This window comes from Lichenostomus cassidix, chromosome 7, assembly GCF_008360975.1.
Source record: "Lichenostomus cassidix isolate B80296 chromosome 7, HeHo_3.0, whole genome shotgun sequence".
In the NCBI taxonomy this organism is placed as follows: domain Eukaryota; kingdom Metazoa; phylum Chordata; class Aves; order Passeriformes; family Meliphagidae; genus Lichenostomus; species Lichenostomus cassidix.
The window spans coordinates 28484655-28507324 of record NC_139488.1 but is presented as its reverse complement, the minus strand read 5'-3'; the positions used below and the strand labels follow the sequence as shown (position 1 = coordinate 28507324).

Below are 22670 nucleotides of genomic sequence, written 5' to 3'. Positions count from 1 at the left end.
GATGGTTTTTGGGCCCATAGCTCAAAGGACACCAGCACATCCATCCTGACTGGCCCCACTCAAGATGTTCTGTGCCTCTGTGAGGATCTGGCAGGAGCCCTTGCCCTATGGCCCTCCCTGCATTGGTAACAGAGTTGGCAGCAGGACCTAAAAGCTCCAATTCCCATCTCCATCCAAAAAGCCACATGTGGCAGGCTGGGCTGAGGAGCTAATGTAAGTAGAAGTCAAGAGATTTGTGGAGTGCTGAGCTTACTTGGGAAAAAAAACAAAGGGCTTTATTTTAAGAAATGCAGCTTTAGATCTCTTTCAGGAAATGACTTCTCACTGCCCATTTTGGCTTTCTGATGGATCATCAGTTGTATCTCGTGGTTGTGTTTCAGCTCCACTTCTTTAGCAGAGAGAAGGAAAATGAGGAAAGGCTGGCCAGGGCTGCCACAGGAAATCTGCCTGCCCCGGATTGCTTTCAGCTGTCTGCATGAGCCAGCAGTTTCCAAAACCATGTCTTCCTTGCCCAATTCTCACTGAACCCAGAAATTTCCAAGTGAGTGAGAAACTGGGATGCTGAGGGTGTTTTTTTAATGGCAGTGCTGCATTCTGGGGGATGCTGGCAGTAGTGTCCAGCTGGTGATGGGGTTTGTGGTACCCATGGCTGAATTAGCAGCTTGAGCCTGCCTTTATTCCTTTGTCTTTGGTTTCATTACTCTGCATCTCCAGTGCTATTTTTGATGATAGGTGAGCTCAGCCAGTGCTAGGACTGAAATCTTGGTCAAAGCCGTGTGCTTCAGGATATAAATATCCACTGCAATGGGAAGATGCACAGATCCGTGGTGTCTGGCATAAATAACATTCAGAAAAGCACTATTTACTTATTACTAACCTCTTAGTGTTTATTTTGCTGCTTCAGTATTGCGTTGTGGACAAATGAGTGTGGGCAAGCTCTCTCCTGGTGTGAGTGGAGGCAGTGGGATGAGGTTACACAGAAACCTTGCACCCTTGACATTTGTCTGTCTGTGTTTATGCAGTCCCCTCCTCAGCACAAAGGGGTTGTTATGCTCCATGGGCTCCAGGGTTGGGGATGCTCCTGCCAACCTGCCACCCTTGTTTTCCCTGCCAGCCTGGCATCACCCAGGGGGTGGATCCTAAACCCATCCCTGCTGTTTAAAATTTCCCGAGCTGTCCCTGAGTCCCTGTGGCTGCTGACCATCTGGCAGTGCCATGGGCCTGAGCTGTGCTGTGAGCAGCCTGCCTGCCCCTGCCTGGCCTGGCCTGGCCTCTTGGTGAGCAGCGCCGGCTGCTTTGAGCCACGGAAACAAATTCCTAGGCAAGTAGATGATTTATTTGCCTAAGCAGGAACTGTGTCTTAACCTAGCCTTTTCCCAAATTAAAAGCCCTATGTTTTCCAAGTGTTCAAAGCCTTTTCTGGTGCCCTTCTTCCTCCCACTCAAAATATGCTGTTCACAGTGCCTCTCCCCCAGACACTGAGCACTTTTGCTGAGAGATTGGCTGGTCTGGTGCAAAACTGATGCTCAAGTAGTGCCCTGTGTCAGAAGGGCTTGACTTCTTCTCTCATAAACAGATGTTTTTGATACATCCACCCTCAGGAGTAAAAACTAAGTGGGGCTTCTGCACTGGGGCTCCCTGGGTGATGGCACAGCAGCCAGGGCCTGTTAAAGGGATGGCACTGGAGAATCTGGAAATTGCTTGCTATAACTTATTTCTCTTACCTCTTTTTCCTGTGTTTTTTTTTTTCTATTTCAAACTAGTTGATCCAATAACCAAAAATGACAAAAGCACAGCCTTTTGGAGGTCCTGACCCAAGTCTGGATGTGAGCACAGAGGCACAAAAATAAGTGACTTGATTTAATGGGAACAAAATATGGTATGATCTTTCTCCTCTTGAGTGCTCAGAAACCACTAAACTGGCTTAAAAATTATGAGGATTTGTTTTTCTTGTGTGTTAGGTGCATCAGTTTAACGTTCTAAAAGATGGGGAAAAAAGGAATGCTGGAGGGAGCTTGTTTTCAAACTTTTTCTACCTCTCCATAAAAGCAGGGATCATGTTTTTTCTTTCAAAAGAAAGCTGGTATTTTCTGCCTAACTTTGTGATCCCTGTAAGTAGGAGGCTTTAGGAAAACCATATTCTATCAAAATCCCCGGTGGCAGAGCTTCTAGTGCATTGAGTTTCAGACCTCTTGGAGTAATTCCTAAAATGCAGACAGTTATTGTGGAGGGCAGCAGGGCTGTCCCACTGAGCAGGGTCACAGCCTGCTGTCAGGAAGCCTGGGATGAATTCAGGGTCACAGGCTGGAAGCTTCTGCCAGAAGCTGCTATCCCGATTTGGGAATGACCCTGCCTGGGGACTGGAGCAACAAACAGCACTGGTGAGGGGGTGCCAAGCTGGGTTTGTGCAGTGCCAGGCTGAGGGCAGGGAGGGTTTGGCCTGTGGCTGCCAACCCGGTGGGCAGCTGGGGAGGAGAGACAGAGGAGGCTGGGGTGACAGGAGGGTGGTTGACAGGATGTGTTTTGGGATGGGGAGAGAGTGAGTCCCAGCCCACCCTGTGTTCATTCCTTGGCAAGAAGGTGCCTCGGAGCAGCAGTGCAGCCCATGGCTCCTGCCCTGATGGATCCCAGACTAGTCAAGCTCAGTTTAGGCACAGCTCTGCCCCAGCTCTCCCACAAAAGCATGGCTTTCCTCTGCACACCCTCCCAGCAGGTTTCTGCAGCCTCCCTGACATGTGTTTTGTGTTAGCCCCGCCTATGGTCAAGAGCTAGCTGGAAAGTATATTATCAAATTCAGAGGGAGCATTTCATTTCCTAGTTAGATTTGGATCTTTTAAACTTCTAGGCTTGTCTCATTTCAAGGATGGGAACAGAAGAAAACATCTCTTATTATGTTTGGAGAACATAATTGATGTATTTTGGCTTAGCAAACCAGCTTTAACAGAGAATGTGCAAACTCAAAGGGTTCAAGGGGGTTAAAATGCAGGGTGATGTCCTGCACCACGAGACTGCTGCTGGTGCAGAGGTGTCTTGAAACACACCCTCCTCGAGGACATTTCCATGGAAATGAAACTGGGAAGTGAAACCAGGTTCATCATGGGCACAGTGGTGGGAGGCTTCCTGCAGGCGTGATGGCACGGAGACTCTTAGCCACATCAGCACTGTGTGTGACTGTGGGAGAGCTGGGGCTGGGAATGGGCACACACTGTGCTGCAAAATGTGAGTGCTGGGTCACCCTCTGCAAACCACAGCTCTGGGTCACTGCCACCAGAGGTCTCTCTGCCACATTGCCTTGGGGCTCCTCTCAGGTTGGGTCCCAAGCAGCAGGATGGAGTGGATTCCCGCCTCTGGTGCTCCAGGTGGGCACTGAGAAGTGGAATGACTCTTGTTGTGCCCATATGAAAAACAAATGTTTCCCATTTCCCGAGTTTTTCCACTCTTCAGGCTGTGTGGGAGATGGATGGCACCAGAAATGCTTGTGGTGCTTGCAGTAGTGGCCACTTTTTCAGGCTGGTGGAAGCAGTGAAGATTGTGACATCTTTGCCATTAAAGGTCAAGATGGAAACTCCTGCTCTTGGCACATTCACCATGATGAGCTTGAGCCACTCAGTCGCTTCTTGCATACTGAGCCAGTGTGGCTGAGGCAGGAAACACATGTCAACGTGTTTTGACATTTTAAGCTCACACCCCACACTTAGTCACCCTCATACAGAATGGCTTTTTCTTCATCCCCTTCAATAACAAACCCACATCCTTTAAGATGCTGTTTCTTAAGTTTTCCAATCACAGTGGTTTAATAGGATGCATTATTTGAAAATGGCCATTTCTCTTCCCCGGGAAAGTTGTTCCAGGCTCAACCTCCAGCCTGCCAGGGGCTGGAAGGGATGTGCAGTCTTTCTAGCCTTCTATGACCTAGCTCTGATGCCTTTAAAAATGGAACTGTTTTATGGTCTAGAGACAGATTTCCTCTGGAGTCACATCTTGTGCTGCATTATCTGGTGTCCTATGAGAACTGAGGGGTGATATGAATGCCATCAGCTTGCTTCTCTTGGCCCTCACAGTTCAAATTCAAGCCTGAGCACATTTACTAATTGCCAGCTGCTTTGGATTCCTTGAAATACCATTTAAGAATTTAAGAAATTTCCATTTAAGAAAACCATAGTTTGTAGTTAATGTGCACACATGCATTGCCATGGAGGCACCAAACCTGCTGTGTGTGAGAGCCCAATCACCTTGAATGAACAGTGAATAAAAGCCAGACCCCATTTGGTTTGCTTGTGAAGTGGTGGTCCTGGGAGTCCTCACTCTACAGCAGCAGTTGTGGATGAAGCTGTGCCCATGGGTTTGAACCCAGAGCTTTCTGTCTGGGGAAAGAGCAAGGCTGTCATTGTGAAGGCAGGCAAAGGAAGGGATTTTAATCTCCATCAGATGTAGGCACAGAAGGAGGTCACCTCTAGAGATCTTGCAAACATAATCTCCTTTGTCCAGTAATGTTTGACTATGCAGGCTGGATCCAAAGCAAACGATGGGAGTGCAAAAGAGGCTGTAGAAGGACAACTTGTGATGTGCTGGGACATACGAGATGCCTAGTAAAACACAAGGTGCTCCCATGACTTTTGGCAAGGGATACAGCTTGGCAGACCACAGCCTCTGGTAATCTTGGCACGGGGGGAGAGGCAGGGAGCTCAGCGGGTTTGTGTCGATGAAAGGAATGTGTATATAATTTATCCTGTCTGGGGTGCTCGAGGCTGTTTCCACTGGAAAAGCTGAGCTGTAATTAGGTTGCTGATGAGCCTTGTATACAAACCCTTCAGCTCTATAAACTACGCCTGCAAAGGCATCCCTTCTCCTAGGGACTGACCAAGGAGAAATTTGAGGAGTCTCCAGCTGATGGATGCCTCTCTGAAACCAGCTGCTCGCTGGACAGCCACTCCACTTACTGTCACTGACAGCCTGGGAGCCTGCTGACTTTCTCAGCCCTTCAGTAAACCCTGTAGCCTCAAGGGGATGCTTCAGTAGAGGAGAGCCCTTAGTGCATTGGTTTCTTCATCCATCTCTGCTGTGAGCTGCCCTGAGCTACTCCCTGTGGGAGCTGAGCTGGTCCCAGCAACCTTCATGGCTCTGGCTAGGACATAGAAGTCTTGTTTGGATGCAGGAAATGGTGCTTTTGATACATTTTTTTTCAAGGTTTTGAGAGAACTTCTTAAGCAAAACTGTTAATAAGAAAGGGAAGGAAATACTTTATGAAGTGGGTGACCTGCTAGGCTTTTTGTGCTAAACCCTGGGCTCAAAACCAGCAAGGAAGCACTACTTCATTCCCATCTTAATATCTCTTGATGTAGACAGAGAGAGATTATTTCATACAAAACTAGGAAGGGGGAGGTGCCCATTTATCTTGAGTGACTATAGAGGGAAGCTGGAAGGGCAGTGAGTAGGTATTTTTTGCTGCTAAATGTAGATATTAATTTGGTATTTATGTGTTTCCCATCAGCACCTGTTTGTTGCTCTGCCCAGTAAGGTCTCTCTGGCAGCTCTTCCTGCTGGGCTGCTGGTCCCTCCCCGCCACAGTCCCCATTGCTGTCCCCAAATGCTGCTGACACCTCTCCCTGCTCTCGCCTCCAGGTCACGGGGAGTGTCACTGCGGGGAGTGCAAGTGCCACGCCGGCTACATCGGGGACAACTGCAACTGCTCCACGGAGATGGACAGCTGTGTTTCCAGTGACGGGCAGATGTGCAGCGGCAGGGGTGCCTGCGTCTGCGGCAAGTGTCAGTGCACCGAGCCCGGGGCTTTCGGAGAGACCTGTGAGAAGTGTCCCACCTGCCCAGGTGTCTGTAGCACTAAAAGGTACTCGCCAGCAGTTCAGGAGGGATTTCTTGCTGGTGGGAAGGGCAGCTCTTTGGTTCCTGGGAGACTTTTCAGCTGAGGAGTTACTCCTGCTTTGTTAAATGTGTGATCAGCCCCAGGCAAGTCTGCTGCTGGTAGAAGCCTGTGCTAAGCAACCTGAGAGAGTATCCCAGGCAGAGCAGCAACAAGTGTTGCTGCCCAAGTCCTCATGGAGATTCATGTCCCTGTTCATTTCCAGTGTTGTCCCACTGTGCAGGAGAGGCATTGCAACCCCAGTTTTGCTGCACTCTGAGCTGCAGATGTCTGTGAGCTGCAGATGTCTGTGAGCTGCAGAGGAGGGTAGGACTAGAATCACTGCCCCTGCCTCACAGCAATGGAGATGCCCCAGGCATCAGCCTCAGACTAGCACAGAGCAGCAGGGCTGCCTGCCTTGATCTCAGGCAGGATGGATTTTGCAGTAGCTGTCATGTAGCTCCTGACATCCAAAGGGCAAACAGACCCCAAACCTACCAGGTGTTTTGCACCTTCATCAAATCAACCCCTAGAAAATATCCATCCTTGCTATGGAGATGCTTGGCCCTGAAGCTGCTCTTTGCTTGTGGTGCAGATGTGCAGCCTCTAGACCAGCATGCAGGGAGTCCCTTTCCAAGGGTGAATCCCTATTTTCATGCAGTTTCTGATATGTGCCTGATCTTCTCCTCTGTGTGTGTTCCTGCAGGGATTGTATTGAATGCAAGCTGTTTAACTCAGGAAGACTGGCTGATAACCAAACCTGCCAAAAGCACTGCAAGGATGAGATCATCACCACTGTGGATGTTCTTGGTAAGTTGGCAGCAGCAGGACTGCAGGTGGTGGGAGCCAGTGGCATTGAACTATTAACCAGGCTAAGATATACCTGTAAAGAAAGCTTCAGGGAACTCCCGATATTTAGAAAGGTATGTGTGTAGGTAGCATGCATGTGTGTATATGTGGTATGTATGATGCTCTCTCTGGGCTATAATCCATACTGGAGTAAAAACCTCCTTGATTTTAAATAACATCTTACCACATCTAACCACTGCTGCCAGCGCAGGGAGCAAAGAGAGTGGGATGAGGTCATGAGACAGATGGGACGAGTCGTGAGAGAGTGCAAAAGGACAAAGTATCACCCAAAAAAGGCATTTTCTAATCTTCTGAGGTTTCATCCTGGGAGAAGTGAGCTTATAAGAGAAAGCAAAGCTCTTTTGAAAACAATGCGTTCTGCTTTGGTGGAACTGACTGCTGCAAGTCCCCCTGGCAATCTCCTGCCCTTTATGTCCTCTTCTAGAGGTCACCCCACATGTGCATCTCTCAGCAGATTACTTTCTCCCTTTTCTTTTCAAGTTCCATTCTGGGAGTCCCTGGTTGCTATTTAGGGGAGTAGAGGGGATCCAGACTTGTGACAGATTTAATCACAGTCCTGACCTTGGCCTTAGCAATACCCCTTGGAGGGAGTGATGTAGATCAAGCAGGGATAAATTACTGTCTGCATCTGGCATTTCCTCCTTTTCCCATAGTTTATAGAGGTGGGAGTGCCGTACCTTGCTCAGCTCTTTGCTCCCTTCCTCCAAAGCTGCCTGCAAGTGATGTTTTTCCCATTGACTTCTCTCACATCCAGTGTCCAGCTTTTAAATTATGCCCAGTGGAGTTTCCTACCTTTCCCTTTGGGACACTTGCTCTCATTCTCTCCATTCACCCTGCAGTTTAGCAGGGATGCACCTGCATCATCACACTGCGAGAGCTTTGGAAGTTCAAAACACACAAAGCTCCTTTCTAATGCCTGGCTGGCCAGTAAATACCAGGAATCAAAACTCGTCCCTCCTGCCTGGTTAATGTATTATGGCAAAGCCAGCTTTTGTTCTGACTGCTCCCTGGAAGGTGAAGCTGGGCTGTGGTTTTTCAGCCCCCTGCATGGCTTTTAAAGGAAAAAAATAGACAGATTTCTGCTTTAAGACATTTTTGGGAATTACCCTTATGATTCTGTCAAACTATTGCAACCAGATTGCACACAGTGCTGAGCTCTTGGGAGCTCAAGGCACTCTGTGGCTTGGAGATCTGGGCTGCTAGAGAAAGAGGTAAAGCAAAATATTGCTAAAGAAAGTTCCTGTGGACTATGGACTTCTTCAGGGGTAGATGTGGCCAAATCCTGGTTTTCAAGTGCTTTTGTATAATTTAGCATAAGAGAGGCAGAATGCTGATATTTGTCACAGAATACACAGATCTGTATTGTCCTTGCAGAGGAGGATGGGATCTTCTTAAATATTGAATTGCAATGAACACAGCTTGGAATATCCCAACTGCCTTTTGAGTCTGGGTAGGGAGCAGCCAGTGCTTCAAAGCTTTGTTGAGCAGAGGCATCTATCATTGGATTCACGAGCCAGAATGCTGCCTTATGGGAGACTTGTATGATTTGCTTTGGACTCTGCAGGGTCTGCTTTGGTTCTGCAGTATTATATTTGCATTCCTGACAGTTGCAGAGAGGAGCTTTCAACATGAGAGGAGTGTGACAGGTCCAGCTCTGAGCTGAACCTGGCAACAGTACACATCAGTGGACCTGAAAGCTCAGTGGGGCCCTCACACCTCTCTTTGTGGACATGTGATCTCTGAAACCTAGTGAAGATCAACAGAAACCATTGAGACTTTAATCACTGTATCTTTTTTCACTGTATCTGTATGATGGGAGTGAAAGCAGCTAGACCTACAGGAACTAAGATTTTGCTGCTCAACTTAAAGGGCATTAGTCAAGAAACATGGAAGATTAATCTGTATTAATCTAATTAGTACTTTGCTTTGTAACAATCAGCACTCTTCCAGCCCATGCTTTGCTACCTCTGTGTAGGTAGAACAGGTTTTCCTGTCCCAGGGCAGGAACAGCTGAGGTTTGTCAACACCAGGAACGTGTCAGGACTCAGCAGAGGGGCAGCTGCATCTGAGCTCAGCTGTTGAAATGGAGGATGTTAATCTTTTAACTGGATGCAGGTCAAGGGCATTGAAAGGAAAAACAAACAGACAGGAGAGAGCTGAGGGGCTGTCATAGCAGTGGTCATTAATGCGATCATTTTTCATCATGACAGACAGGCATGGATATGAGAGCTGCGGGAAGCACTTTCCACGTGCCTAAGACAAGGCTGTGTATTTGCCAGCCAATAGCACTGGGTCCCCAAATCTGTTTCCTGTCCCACAAAACTCTCAGCCCTTGCAGGCCTGCAGAGCTGTTGCTGCTGTCACAGCCAGAGATGCTTCCCCATCTCCCTCCAGACACTGTCCCTGCAATGGGGACATCTGACGAGCTGTGGCCATGCAGGGTAGTGGCTCTGCTGAAATCACCCCTTAAACTAGATCTGCAAACCTCAGGTGATAGCTTTTCTCAATCTTAAATTGCTTCTGTGAAGCAGCCTTCCTCAGGCAGCACCTTACAGCGACCAGGCTCTCTCTGGTGCTGTGCTATGTCAGACACAAACACACAGTGCCTGGATGGCCCTGGGAATAAAGTCCTCTCATTTTTTGTAACTCCCACATCTACACATCATCCTTGCAACCAACTCCTCCCTTCCCCCTCCATCACTCCCTCCTCCCCTTCCCATTTTCCTTTTCTATCTCACTCTTTAAAAACAAATTTCTGAGCCGTTTCCGGAGCTGGCGTCATTCAGTACAGCTGGAGCACAAGCTGGCCATGGGCTGCTGCTGCTGGCTCTGTCTGAGTCAGTGCCCCTTGCTTTCCCTTCACCTTCCACTCTTCAAGAAATTTAGCAAATTAAGAGGAAAACAGCATTTATTGCCAAAGCAGACTTGTATGAAGGAAGAATGTGTGTGTGTGAGGTTGAGTCTGTTTGCTATGCGATGTTTGCCAAGCGCCACATTTTCTCAAGCAGTAAACCTGGACACTGCTCTGTTACAATTTGTACGAGTTGTGATCAAACTGTGCAGCTTTCCAGGCTTACTCCCCATTCCTCTGCTCCCAGGCATTCCTGGAAAGCCCTACTTATCTTGCAGGGGAGAGCTGTGCTAATTCCTAATACGAAACCTGCCAGCTAAATTAACTGAGTGCTGTATTGCAACATCAGACATATCCTGTTAGATGGGGTGACTAGTTCAAAATCAGGAAACCCACACCATTGCAAGTTGTTAGGGGGGAATAATATTAAAAAAACAGAGGGTGTTGGAAGCATTTCTGTGAAAAATCAGGACACAGAAGTTCAGCAGCGTTTAGGATTTTTTTTAATGTGTATAAAACCCTAAATAAAATCCTGTGACTCTGCATCTGCTTCCAGAAACAGATGACCCGAACGCGATCCTCTGCGCCTACCCGGTGAACAACTGCGTCATGAAGTTCACCTACTTGGAGCTTCCCAGTGGGAAATCCAACCTCACCGTCCTCAAAGAGCCAGGTTGGCCCTCCCTTGGGTTTCTTTTTTGACAGCACTGGCTGCCTTGGGAGAGGTGATGGGCTGCTGGGGACCCAGGCGGGTCGCAGAAAGGCTGGTTGCATGTGTGAGCAGATAAACCAGGGTGATTCAAACTGAAGTGTTTTACAGCAATGAAACCCAGCTCCAAATGCTCCCAACTTAGTAAAAAAGAACTGTGAGAGTAAACGTGTATCTGAGCCATCAGCATTGATAGCAAGTAGTTGTAGAGCTTTAGGAGGCTGAATTAAATGGAGCCTATTTAAGTAGCAAAAAGCATGCTAGATTTTGAGATACAGCTCCTGGGAGCAAAAACATCAGAAGGGGACACCTGCTGCTGCTGCTGGTTAAGTCAGGATGTTGGATGTACCACCTAAGGATTTCTATGTTGCTTGCTCCAACCCAGGCAGTGTAAGGGCTGGGTGTCCCTGCTCCCCTCTCCAGGCTGTGCAGACAGCTGTGCTTCCCAGATTATTTTAATCATGTGCAATGCAGTTGCTCAAAGAAAACCCCTTGTGGTGTTGCAGGACAAGCTGGCAAGCATCCAGGAGTAGTTTCTTGTGCTCTGCTCTAGTCATCTGAGGCTCAGGCCAATATGGGAAAGAGTGAGATTCTGCTTGCTTAATTTCATTTGTGCTGCAGCTTGCAGTTAATTGAAAGACCAGTTGATTAGGTGACAGTTAATGTCCTTATTTAAAGTCCTTAGTGATCACCTGTCTCCATGTGGGAGAACCTGAGCTGGCTTTTGCCCGAGGCCCCTTAACACTCTGTGTCCCACATGGGTCACCTGGCATTAAAACCCTGCATCACTTTTGGACAGTGGCACTGCAGCGCTACTCTCCTCCCAAAGCACTACATGACATCCCAGCTCTGGTGACGTCCATGAGAGGTGTCCCTTTGACCTGCCTCTAGCCAGGAATTTTTTTATTTAAAAAAAAAAAAGCTTTGATTTCAGATGGGACTGTTGCTTTTTTAAATTTTGCCACGACTGCTAGCGCTGCCCTGAGGTCACTTGCTCAGTGGCTACAGTCCAAGTCACTACATCCCGGTATCCTGATCCAGGATACACTCTCACCAGAGCTAATTACCTTTCCTCCCTCATTGGCAGCCTGCAGCTCAGCCCCCAGCGCCGTGACGATCGTGCTGGCAGTGATTGGCAGCGTGGTGCTGATTGGCATCATCCTGCTGGCGCTCTGGAAGCTGCTGGTCACCATTCACGACAGGCGGGAGTTCGACCGATTCCAGAGCGAACGTTCCCGGGCCAGATATGAAATGGTGAGCCTGGGGTGGGGCTGCTGCTGGGATGCACTGGAAGCAAACGGCTCTGCAGTGATGGAGAATGGTGGCAGGCATGAGGGGTGCAGGTGTCCATGCCCTGTGGTGCCTTCAGGGTCCAGCGTGTCACACTGCCTTCTCCTTGGCAAGTTATAAATGCTCTGTGAAACCATACCCAGCCTTTGGTTTTTTCATTGGTTTCTCAGCAGAGCTGGAGGCTGAAGGAGGTAGGGGAGATTGTAGTGGCAGCCAGATTGGTCAGGTCTATGAGGGAGCCCTTCTGGGAGGCTTTGGGTGGGGGTGCTCAGCATTTGAGAGCAGCACCTCTGCCTGCAGGTAGGGTGGAAGGTGGGTCTGAGGGACTGAATCTGCATAAAAAGCACTACTTTTGGGTCTGAGTGCTCAGTTCACTCAAAGCCAAACACAGTGCTATCGCCAAACTGGCACATTTTAACCATGACAGAGACTTTGTTCCTCACCTTTGTCTTTTTGTCTGCTCCTTTCTCCAAAGGCATCCAACCCGCTCTACCGAAAGCCTATTTCCACGCATAACGTAGAGTTCACATTCAACAAGCTCAACAAGTCTTACAACGGTACAGTTGACTGAAGGGGCCTCAGCGCCTGGCACTGCCGTGGACAATTGCTTGACTGGCCGGGCTGCTTCCCCACTTGAAGATGGGATTCTCTTCAGGGGCGAGAATCCCTTAAGACAGGACTGGTCGGTGACCAAAGCCTGTTATTTGCACAGTAAGGAGAAAGGTCTGGTTCATTCTGGAGGCACAGATGTGAAGGCAGGGTCCCTGCCTGTGTTGATGGACTCTGAGCCGTGTGCATCTCCATACCCCAGCTTTCCAGATGTATTAAACCTGCCAACTAAGTCAACCAAGTGCCATATTGCAGCTTTAGACATATCCCGTTAGAAAAGGTGACTAGGTCAAAAATCGGGGGAACCCATGCCATCACAAGATGTTAGGGGGGGGATTAGCTTAAAAACAGGGTCTTGGAACCATACGTGTAAGAAATTAGGATAAAAAAGTTTTGCAGACTTTAGGAATTTTTTTTTATATAAACCCCAAAATAAAACAGTTGTGCATATATGATGCTGTGAGTAAAGTTCATTGTTTCTTTTCTGAGCCTTTCCCCCTGCCCTCCAAAACTGGGGCTTGCTTCTCCTGCAAGCAGCAGTGGTGCTGCCTGATGGATTTATTAATAGAGCCTTATCAGTCCAAGCATGGCTATAAAACTAGGAGCTGGAGCTGCAGGGACTGCCACAGAAGTTGTGTTTATTTAATGCACTGGTGTTGACTCAGGGTGGGGAGTGCCTCAAGGAGCTCCTGCTCTGAGGCAGTGGTGTTAAACCGACAGGAAACTGGTGGGAACTGAAGGAAAGGGGGGTTTAGGCTGAGGAAACAAAACTAAACACCTATTCCTTAGGGTGTGCCAGTAGATGTCTGGCCTGGGAGCCTGCAAGAGGGCAGCTCATCCAGACTTCTGACCTTTTACCAGAGGACTATTGCTGTGGGGTCCGGTGAGCCCAGCTGGAAAAGCAGGGGAGCCCTGAGCTTTTAGCTGGAAAGGGAGCTGGATAAAGACCAGTGTTGTTGCTTCACAATGTATATTTTGCTTTGGTTTTGTTTTGTTTTTTTTTTTTTTTTCTTTTTTCCCCCCAGACTATTCCCCCAGCCCTGTCTGTTTTCCTCTGGAGCTGGGGTTTGGGTTATCCTGCTGACAGCTGCAGCTTTAAACCCACACAGACAGGGCTGCAGCCGCCTCAGGAGAGAGAAGCTGGAGCAATTGCTACTGCCTGGATTTTTCTTTCCTTCTTTTTTTTAAATTTCTTTTTTTCTTGTCTCTTCACCCTGAACAGATCATGCAATAGTCAGCTGAAGGAAGCTTGCCAGGGAAAAGCAAAAACAAATGGTGTTCATTGTTTTGACTTGCTCTTCTCATTGGAAAAGGGCCATGGGCCCATCCTTCCGGATTTATTTTTTTACGTGTTTTTGCCTCTATAAACAGAAGCTCTTATTTGTTCGGTATAAACAGCTCTCCTTCAAGAACTTTATGCACCCCCCCCCCTACAAGCAGCACTGAAGAAATGCAGCAGATGATACTAAAAATATCTTCAAACTGGGATTTTTTAGGAGGGCAGCAAGCAGCGCATTGGCAGCATCGATTCTGAGCAGGTGGGGCAAAAAAGTCAAAACCTCATCCAAATGAAATCTGTACCCTGTCTTCCCACTTTATTCCACTAAATCTGCCCTAGCAGGGAGGAGGGTGCATACATCCATCCTGAAAACAAGTGCAGGGGCAGGTTCTGGTAAAGTGCTGCCTTCATGTCACCCACCATGGGTGGGCTGGAGGCTGCACTGCCTCCTCCCAGAGCACCATGAACAGCAGGATAGGCCTGAGTACTGCACAGGGGCAGCTCTTCAGAGCTCCACATCTCCTACACAATATCTAAGTCCAGGCTAAAGTTTGCAGGCTGAGACGTTGCATTTTGAATACCCAGGACTAACCCTGCCACCTGGGGCAAATCTGGGGCCTGTGATCGTCCCACTGCCTAGTGCCAAGCTGGCAAGGCAGATTTCATCACTGTCACCAAAAAAAAATAGAAAGCAGTCAGAAAATAATCATCACAAGGAGACAGAGCAAATTTTAGCTTGGTTGATGTGACTGCTTCATGCAAGTCAGACTGCCCCAGGCATGGAAAGGGGGAGCAGGAAGGAAAGCAGAGGGAAAGGAAGGGCAGGAATGCTTTAAACCAGCCTTTGCCACCCAGAGCAGCAAACACTGTGAATACAGTTCTGCTTCAGTTAATTTGCGAGGGACCAAGTGGTTTAAAAACAAATCCACCCCTTTGCATTCTGAAAGGAGAGGCACAGGCAGTGCCCCCCCTGCCACCCTTTCCCTTACACTCTTGCAGATTACCTTTGTGCTGTGGCATTTCCCACAACACTGGGTTAGTGCTGAGAGACTGGGCAATCCAGGCAGTCATAGGGAGCCAAGATTTGACTCATTGCTAAGGGGTGGTTTGGGCAGGGAGAGTGGAAAAAAGCAGAGAAAGGCTTGGGGATGGGACTGCAAGTGCCCTCCTTCCCTTGCACAGGGAGACTCAGCTGTAAAGCACACTGGGGTGCAGAGTAGGCAGGGAGCAGTGTGTGGGAGCAAGTAAGCAAGGGAAGGGTGCCACAGGCCAGGCTACTAAGCCAGGATACAAAAATAAGGGAATGGTGCTGTCAGTGCTGCCTGTGGTGCTGTGCCAGGCAGTGCAGAGCAGCCCCCCAAATTTAGCTTCTCCACGAGGTTACATCTTAAAAAAAAGTAAGGAAGTGATGCTAAGGCTTTGCATTACTGTGTAAGCAGATCTGCCTTCACCCTTGCAAGGGTAGTGCCAAGCACAGTCATGGGAGTGGTGTATTTCAGTCAGCAGCAGTTTATTTGTGTCTGTAAATACATGCAGCCTGACCACAGCTAGCATTCCTGAATGAAAACTCCAGCAGAAGGCATCAACGGGTCAGCTGTGATGGAAAAATGTCAGTGCTTGTCTGGCCAAGTTGGAATCCGGATGCCCTTGCAAAATCAGCTCCTCCTGTTTCCCCAGCCACAGCTGACGGCTGCTGCTGCTGCAGGGCTGCTGGGGCTCACCAGTGGCTATTCCCTGTGCTGCTGGCCTGGGGGAGGAAACAGCATCATTCCTTGGGAAAAGCCAAGGCCCATGGCAGCATCATTTGTTTTGTTAGTTGTGGAGATGCAGAGAAACCCTTCCCTGTTACACAAGCCTAAGAGAGGCATGCTCTCCTGCATCCTCATTGCCCTTTATGGTGGACTAAGAAGATGCTCAACAGCTGAAGGCAAAGGCCAGGCTCTGGAAGATGAATGCTCCTTGAACCTATTTAACACTCTTGAACCTATTTAACCCTGTGTTTCTCCAGCCAAGTGGAAAGCCAAGGAGCTACAGTATTGAGAAAAGGATCACTAAGCTTTGGGCAGGAAATGCCACAGTGAGGTGACTCACTGCATCTGCAGCCCAGCAGCAGCTCCTGGTCCCTATATCCCAGCACCATCTCCATATCTGAACACGAACTGGGATTGATTGCTCTTCTCCTCTCCACTGCCAGCCTGCAAAAGTCAAAACAATACAGCAGAGACACAGGAGTTTATTTCATCCTGTCCCTTTATTCATGCTGGTGTCCACTGGATGCAGCCCATCAGAAACTTGTCCATTCAGCTGCCATGACCCAGGATCACCCAATCTGCTCGTGGGCAAAGGTTGCAGCCATGGGTTTGCAGGGCCCCATCATGCTCAAGGACATGGAGGTTTTATTTCCCAAATTACTTTGTTGCATTTTACTACAAGTCACCACTATCAAGGCAAGCATAATCATCAGATTAGCAAAACAAGTATATCTATGCTACAAATAACTACTGTAATGCTGGCATGGTTTAACCCCAGCTGACAAAACTCAGCCCCACACAGCCACTTACTCACTGCCACGGTGGGACAGGGGAGAGAATCTGAAGAGTAAGGAAGTGAGAAAACATGGGTTGATATAAAGACAGTCCCATAAATGCAACAGCTGCACGCAAGCAAAGCAAAACAAAACAAGGATTTAATTTCTTCAGAGGCTGGCTGGCAGGTGTTCAGCCAGTCCCAGGAAAACTGGGCTCCTTCATGCATAATGGTGACTTGGGAAGACAAATGCTATGACTCTGAACATACCCCCTTCCTTCTTGTCCCAGTTCTGTATGCTGAGCATGATGCCATTTGGTCTGGGATATCCCTGTGGTCAGTTGGGGTCAGCTGTCCTGGCTGTGTCCCCTCCCAACTCTGTGCACCCCCAGCATCCTCGCTGGTGGGGTGGGGTGAGGGGGGAGCAGAAAAGGTTTTGAATCTGTGTAAGCTCTGCTCAGCTGTAACTAAAACATCTCTGTATTATCAACACTGTTTCCAGCAAAAATCCAAATCCGTGCTAGCTGCTGTGAAAAAAATTAACTCTATCCTAGCCAAAACTAGCTCAAGCAAACATGCATTCCTACAGCAGCAGAAATCAATATTAGCAGTAATGAATATTAGTAGCAAGTGTCTATTTCAATTTTACAAGGTCCTATAAAATTACCACTAGTAAAGCAGCAAGTACACTTAGCAGTAATTACTATTTAGGACAAGAGGAAATGGCTTCAAGTTGCACCAGGGGAGGTTTAGTTTGGATATTAGGAAAAATTTCTTTGCTGAAAGGGTTGTCAAGCATTGGAGCAGGCTGCCCAAGGAAGCAGTGGAGTCAACAAACCTGGAGGTGTTTAAAAGGCAAGTAGATGTAGGACTTCGGGGTTTAGTGGTGGACTTGTCAGTGCTGGATTAACAATGGGATTTGATGATCATAAGGATTTTCTTCAACCTAAGTGATTCTATGATTTTATGATTCTAATCTAACCCTTTCTTGGAGTGAGGAGATCGTGGATAACTTTGGAGGTGTTTGAAAAACAGACAATGTGCTCAGAAAAGCAGCAATCCTCCTCTTGTGTGTTCAGGTCCTAGGGGTATTGGGTAGCAGCACAGACTAAAAATATACTCAATGCTTTTGAAGGTCTTTTCCAACCTTAATGATTCTATGATTATATGCATGCCTATATCCATATGTGTGTGCATGTATTGTGTGTGCATATATATATATATATGTGTCCTTGTGTATATATGTGTGTGTTTCTATGTGCACGTACATATATAAAATGTTATGTAAAATGTTACCAGTACCAAGTGCTCATCAAACCCATCCCAGAAGTAGGGCCAGCTGACAATGGGCAAATTCTCACTTGGGCAATATGTCGGGTCTCATTGAGAGTTCATTTTTCCTTAGCAGCCCTCACAGTGCTGTGCTCTGCATTGGGAGCTGGAAGGGTGTTGATAACACACCAGTGCTTTGGTTACTGCTGAGCAGCTCTGTCCCTCTAACATTGCCCCCCCATCAAGGGCTGGGAGTGGGCAAGGGCTGGGAGGGGACACAGCCAGGCCAGCTGACCCAAATTAACCAAAGGGATATTCCATACCGTATGACATCAGCTCAGATATAAAAGCTAAGGGAGGGAGAAGGAACAGGGAGGCATTTGTTACTCTACAGTGTTTGCCTTCTGGAGCAACCACTATGCATGCTGAGGCCCTGCTTCCTGGGGAGTGCCTGAACATCGCTCGCTGATGGGAAGTAGAGGTTGACTTTTCCTTCACTTATGTGCGCGCAAACTTTCACTTGTCTCTTTTTGCTTCAGTAAACTGCCTTATCTCACCCTACAAGTCATTTTCCATCTTATTCTCTGCCCTGTCCTGCTGGGAAGGGGAGCGATAGAGCAGCTTGGTGGGCATTCAGTGCCTGGCCAAGGTCAACCCACTAGAGTCCTTTATGGCACCCAAACGTGGGGTGAGATAAAGGCAATTATATATAAATATATATTGCATGCTGTAGTAAAAAGTAAATAGTAGTTATAGAGCAGCAAGCTCTTGTGTGGGACACAGAGTTTGCCAGCTGCACTGCTTATCTCTTTATTTTGCTGAGTTTGGGAACATGTTAAGAAAAACAATGGCTCTGTGCTTTGCTCTTACACTGATGGCCTTGTTGTGCGGGGGGAGCTATCTTCTGGGCATGGTGATTGATGTGAATGCTTTTATAATGCAGGCTCCCATGGTCTTTGCTCATCCTTATGCGGGCCATTTATTACTGCTAATAATATTAGCTAATACTGTTGGCATGCTATGGAGTTTATGGAATCTGGCATCATGCTGGGGTAAGAGAAGACAAACTTTAGGTGAGGAGATACTGAAATCTGCCCTGAGGCATCCAGTTCCTGGGTGGCAGGGTGCATGGCAGGATTTGGGCAGGTTCCTAGGGCGCTTATCACCTCCCATTGCCTGGGACTTTACACCTGAACAGGTAATCAACCCTGACAAACTGACCCGTGAGCTGATAGAAGGGTGCCTTGCCCACCCCACTGAAAACCAGCAGCTTCTCGCCCTGTACTGGGGTCTGGCCAGTGCCTACCGAGCCTCTGTTCAGTACTCTCAGAGGACTGTAGTTGAGGCAGGAACCCAAACTGCATTTGAGGACACTATGGCTGAGTCAGGGACTCAAACCACAGCAACGACAGTAATTGCCCCAGAAGTGAAAGCAAAAAAATGGACAAGGCAAGTTACACGCTCATACCACAGATTAGTAAGGGATGAAGAAGAAGAGGAAGAAGAAGAAGGGGAAGTCACAGTAGGAAAGGAGGGGTTGGATCAAGAGGCAGGTCCTTCAACAAAGAAATCGAAAGGAGTGAGGCAAACCAAACATGAAACCGAAGTTACTCGGTCCCTGACCTCATCAGAACTTCGAGACTTGCGGAAAGATTACAGCCGCCAGCCAGGTGAGCCCATTTCTGCCTGGCTGCTTCGATGCTGGGACAATGGGGCTGGCAGACAGCAGCTAGAAGGTCATGAAGCCCAACAGCTGGGATCCCTCGCTAAAGATCGGGAAATTGAAAGAGGAATTGGAAAAGAAGGAGCAATTTGCAGCCTCTGGAGACGGCTCCTCTCAAGCGTGAGGGCAAGATATCCATTTAAGGAGGATCTCGTGAACTCCCCAGGGAAGTGGACCACTGCAGATGAAGGTATCCAGTACTTGAGAGAATTAGCAGTGCTAGAAATCGTCTATAGTGATCTAAAAAGTGACAGGGTCCCCGATGATCCAGAGGACGCCCCTTGCACAACGGCCATGTGGAGGAAGGTGGTTCAAAGTGCCCCTGCATCATATTCCAGCAGCTTGGTCTCCCTGTACCACCCACAAATGGATACACCAACTGTAGAGATGGCGTCCTCCTGGCTCCGAAATGTAGAAGAAACTCTGGGTACCTCCTCATCCCTACAAGCCAGCAGCCCAGCTTTTCGGGGCAGCCCGAGAGATCGCTCCTCTCCTTCCCCGGTCAGAGGGAAGGGAAGCCCCAAGCGCAGGCCCCGTGGTGAGCTCTGGTTCTTCCTGCGTGACCAGGGGGAGGACATGAGGAAGTGGGTTGGTGAACCCACCTTTAAGCTGGAAGCTCGTGTCCGTGAACTGAGAGGGAAGAGAGCTGTTAAAGGGTCACCCAAGAAGACTGCCAGTGTCGTTGCTGCAGAGAGACAAGAAGGCACTCAGCGATTTCCCAGATATAAAAGAACTAAAATCACTTCCTTTAACGCTGATGAGGGGAGTTCTGGCCTGGCATCACAAAGGTCAGACAGTGAGTACTCTGACCAGGAACAGGAATAGAAGGTCCCTGCCTCCGGCCAGGAGGAGGAAAGGGATGACCAGGCATACTGGACTGTGTGGATTCGACAGCCTGGCACATTGGATCCACAAAAGTGTAAGGCTTTAGTAGACACCGGCGCACAGTGTACACTGAAGGCACAGGAGTGCAGAATCCATCTGGATCTTTGGAGTGACAGGGGGATGCCAGGAGTTGTCTGTAATAGAGGCTGAGGTGAGCTTAACAGGACAAATGGGAAAAGCACCCCACTCTGACTGGCTCAGCAGCCCCAAGTATCCTTGGCAACGACTAGGTACTTCAAGGATCCAAAAGAGTATCAGCGGACTTTTAGTGTAGCTACAGTGAATACAGAGAAGATCAGAGTTACCCACCCTGCCTGGCCTCTCAGAAGATCCCTTCAGTAGGGTTGCTGCAGGTTGAAGAACAGCAAGTACCCATTGCTGCCAGGACAGTGCACCAGCAGCAGTATTGCACAAACAGAGACTCTGTAACTTCTATCCATTACTAATTAGTCCTTGGAGAACCAAGGAGTGATCAGCAGGACCTGCTCACCCTGTAACAGGAAACAGCCCCACCATGTGCCATGGACTGATCCAGGCTGCACTGGAACAGGGTGGAGCTCCAGAACACCTACAATATATTGATGATGACATTGTGTGGGGCAGTACAGCACAAGAATATTTTGAGAAAGGGAAATACACTCTACACTTCAGCTGAGGAGCAGGGTCTCACCTGGAGCCTCTAGCAAAGGACCTCAGGAGAAACCCGAGGCTGACCATTAGGGTTTTGGAGCAGGACTTGTTGAGGATCAGAAGCCCACTATACTCTAACTGAAACAGAGATATTAGCAGTCCATGAGGGGGTTTGGGCCACCTCAGAAGTTGTTGGGACAGAAGCATCTCCTCTTGGCACTGCAGTCGCCCCTCCTACACTGAATATTTAAGGGAACATCCTCTCAACACATCACACATCCAGAGCTACGTGGAGTTAGTGGGTAGCATTGATGACACAACAAGCCCCAGTGGGAAACTCCAATTTCCCAGGAATCCTAGAAGAGGTTTTGGATTGGCCAGAAGCCAGAGATTTTGGAGCATTGCCTGAGAAGATTACTTGTACCCAAGAAGCACCATCACATAACGAGTCAGCAGGAAATGAAAGAGGCAATGCTTTATTTACTGATGGATCCTGCTGTGTGACAGGGAACCACTGGAGGTGGAAAGCTGCTGTGTGGAGACCCACACAACAAGCTGTTGAGGCTGCTGAAGGGGAAGGTGAGTCAGGCCAATTTGCAGAAGTGAAAGCCATCCAATCAGCCCCAGAGAGTGCTGAATGAGAAAAGTGGCCTTTGCTCTACACTGGCTCCTGGATGGTGGCTAATGCCCTGTGGAGGTGGCTGAAGCACTGGAAGAAGAAAAGTTGGCAATGCAAAAACCCATCTGGGCTGCTGCATTGTGGCAGGACATCCCTGCACGGGGACAAAACATGACTCATGTGCCCAAAAGTTGCACCACTGAAGAACATCAGACAATGAACATGGTAGTGAGTGGATATATCACATCTCTTATTACCCTCGAGCCTCTGGGAAGATTGAAAGGTGACACAGACTGCTGACAACTATGTAAATAGTGTAAGGTAATGGGGCATGGAAGCACTGGGATGCAAATTTAGCAGAAGCCACTTGGCTGGTCAACACTAGGGGATCTGGTAACTGCCCTGGTCCTGCCCAAACTAAACCCCTGCGCTCTGTGGGAGGAGATAAGGTCCCTGCACTACACATAGGGAAGTGGCTGGGGAATTTGGTGTGTATTTCTGCTCCCATGGGAAAAGACAAGCCCATTTGTGGGATTGTCTTTGCCCAAGGAGCTGGGGTACTTGGTGGGTAAAGAGGAAGGATGGGGAGACATGGTGTGTGACTCAAAGATATTTTACCTTGGGGGAAAAATAATCTGTAATGTAAGTTGTGTGTTGCAGGAAGTAAAGTAGCAGGAATGACATGAACTGATGAGGAATGAATTTTGCAAGGAGCAAGGAGAATGAGATGACGAGAATGCAACAACCTGAGCCAGGCTGGTGTCAGCGCCGAATGATCAACTGTTCTGCTTCTCCTCTCCTGGCCACTCATCCTGATGGAATGTCCTCCTGAAGTCATGGATCTGGAGGGATGGAGGAAACCCATGAAATGGGAAAATAATATTTAAAAGTGAAATTATGGGGGATAGTAGTTAATGAAAATGTATGTTTGGTATAGGGATGGTTTAGGGATGTAGTTTAAGTTGTATGTGTGGGCAAGAAGGCATTCCAGTAATGAGAAATAAATACAATGGAACAGCTGGAAGATACATAAAATTGTGTGGGATCTGAGTATGACACAAATGGTATGGAATAAGGGGTGGACAATGCATTGGGTCTGATTGAGAGTTCATTTTTCCTTAGCAGCCCTCACAGTGCTGTGCTCTGCATTGGGAGCTGGAAGGGTGTTAATAACACACCAGTGCTTTGGTTACTGCTGAGCAGCTCTGTCCCTCTAACATTGCCCCCCCATCAAGGGCTGGGAGTGGGCAAGATCCTGGGAGGGGACACAGCCAGGCCAGCTGACCCAAATTAACCAAAGGGATATTCCATACCGTATGATATCAGCTCAGATATAAAAGCTAAGGGAGGGAGGAGGAATGGGGGGCATTTGTTACTCTACAGTGTTTGCCTTCTGGAGCAACCACTATGCATGCTGAGGCCCTGCTTCCTAGGAATTGCCTGAACATTACTTGTGGATGGGAAGTAGAGATAAAGTTTCCTTCACTTACGTGTGCGCAAACTTTCACTTGTCTCTTTCTTTCTTTAGTAAACTGCCTTATCTCACCCTA

General features: G+C 48.3%; 2 protein-coding genes across 2 annotated transcripts in view; both read left to right on the top strand.

Annotated features, from left to right (window-relative positions):
- ITGB5 (integrin subunit beta 5) overlaps positions 1-12641 on the top strand; it is a 57886-nt gene extending 45245 nt beyond the window's left edge. Inside the window, exons 11-15 of the mRNA XM_085066984.1 lie at positions 5623-5845; positions 6564-6667; positions 10135-10251; positions 11375-11541; positions 12053-12641. Coding sequence (XP_084923110.1) covers positions 5623-5845; positions 6564-6667; positions 10135-10251; positions 11375-11541; positions 12053-12148 — 707 coding nt within the window. The 3' untranslated portion in view covers positions 12149-12641. The remainder of the gene's footprint in view (positions 1-5622; positions 5846-6563; positions 6668-10134; positions 10252-11374; positions 11542-12052) is intronic.
- Positions 12642-12806: 165 nt separating this feature from the next.
- LOC146434853 (uncharacterized) lies at positions 12807-22670 on the top strand. The gene has a single exon (XM_085066985.1). It carries the CDS (start codon positions 18096-18098, stop codon positions 19809-19811), a length of 1716 nt encoding a protein of 571 aa, XP_084923111.1. The 5' UTR covers positions 12807-18095; the 3' UTR covers positions 19812-22670.

Coding starts and splice junctions, on each gene's coding strand:
- LOC146434853 (XM_085066985.1), top strand. CDS start 18,096: ATGTTAAGAAAAACAATGGCTCTGTGCTTTGCTCTTACACTGATGGCC.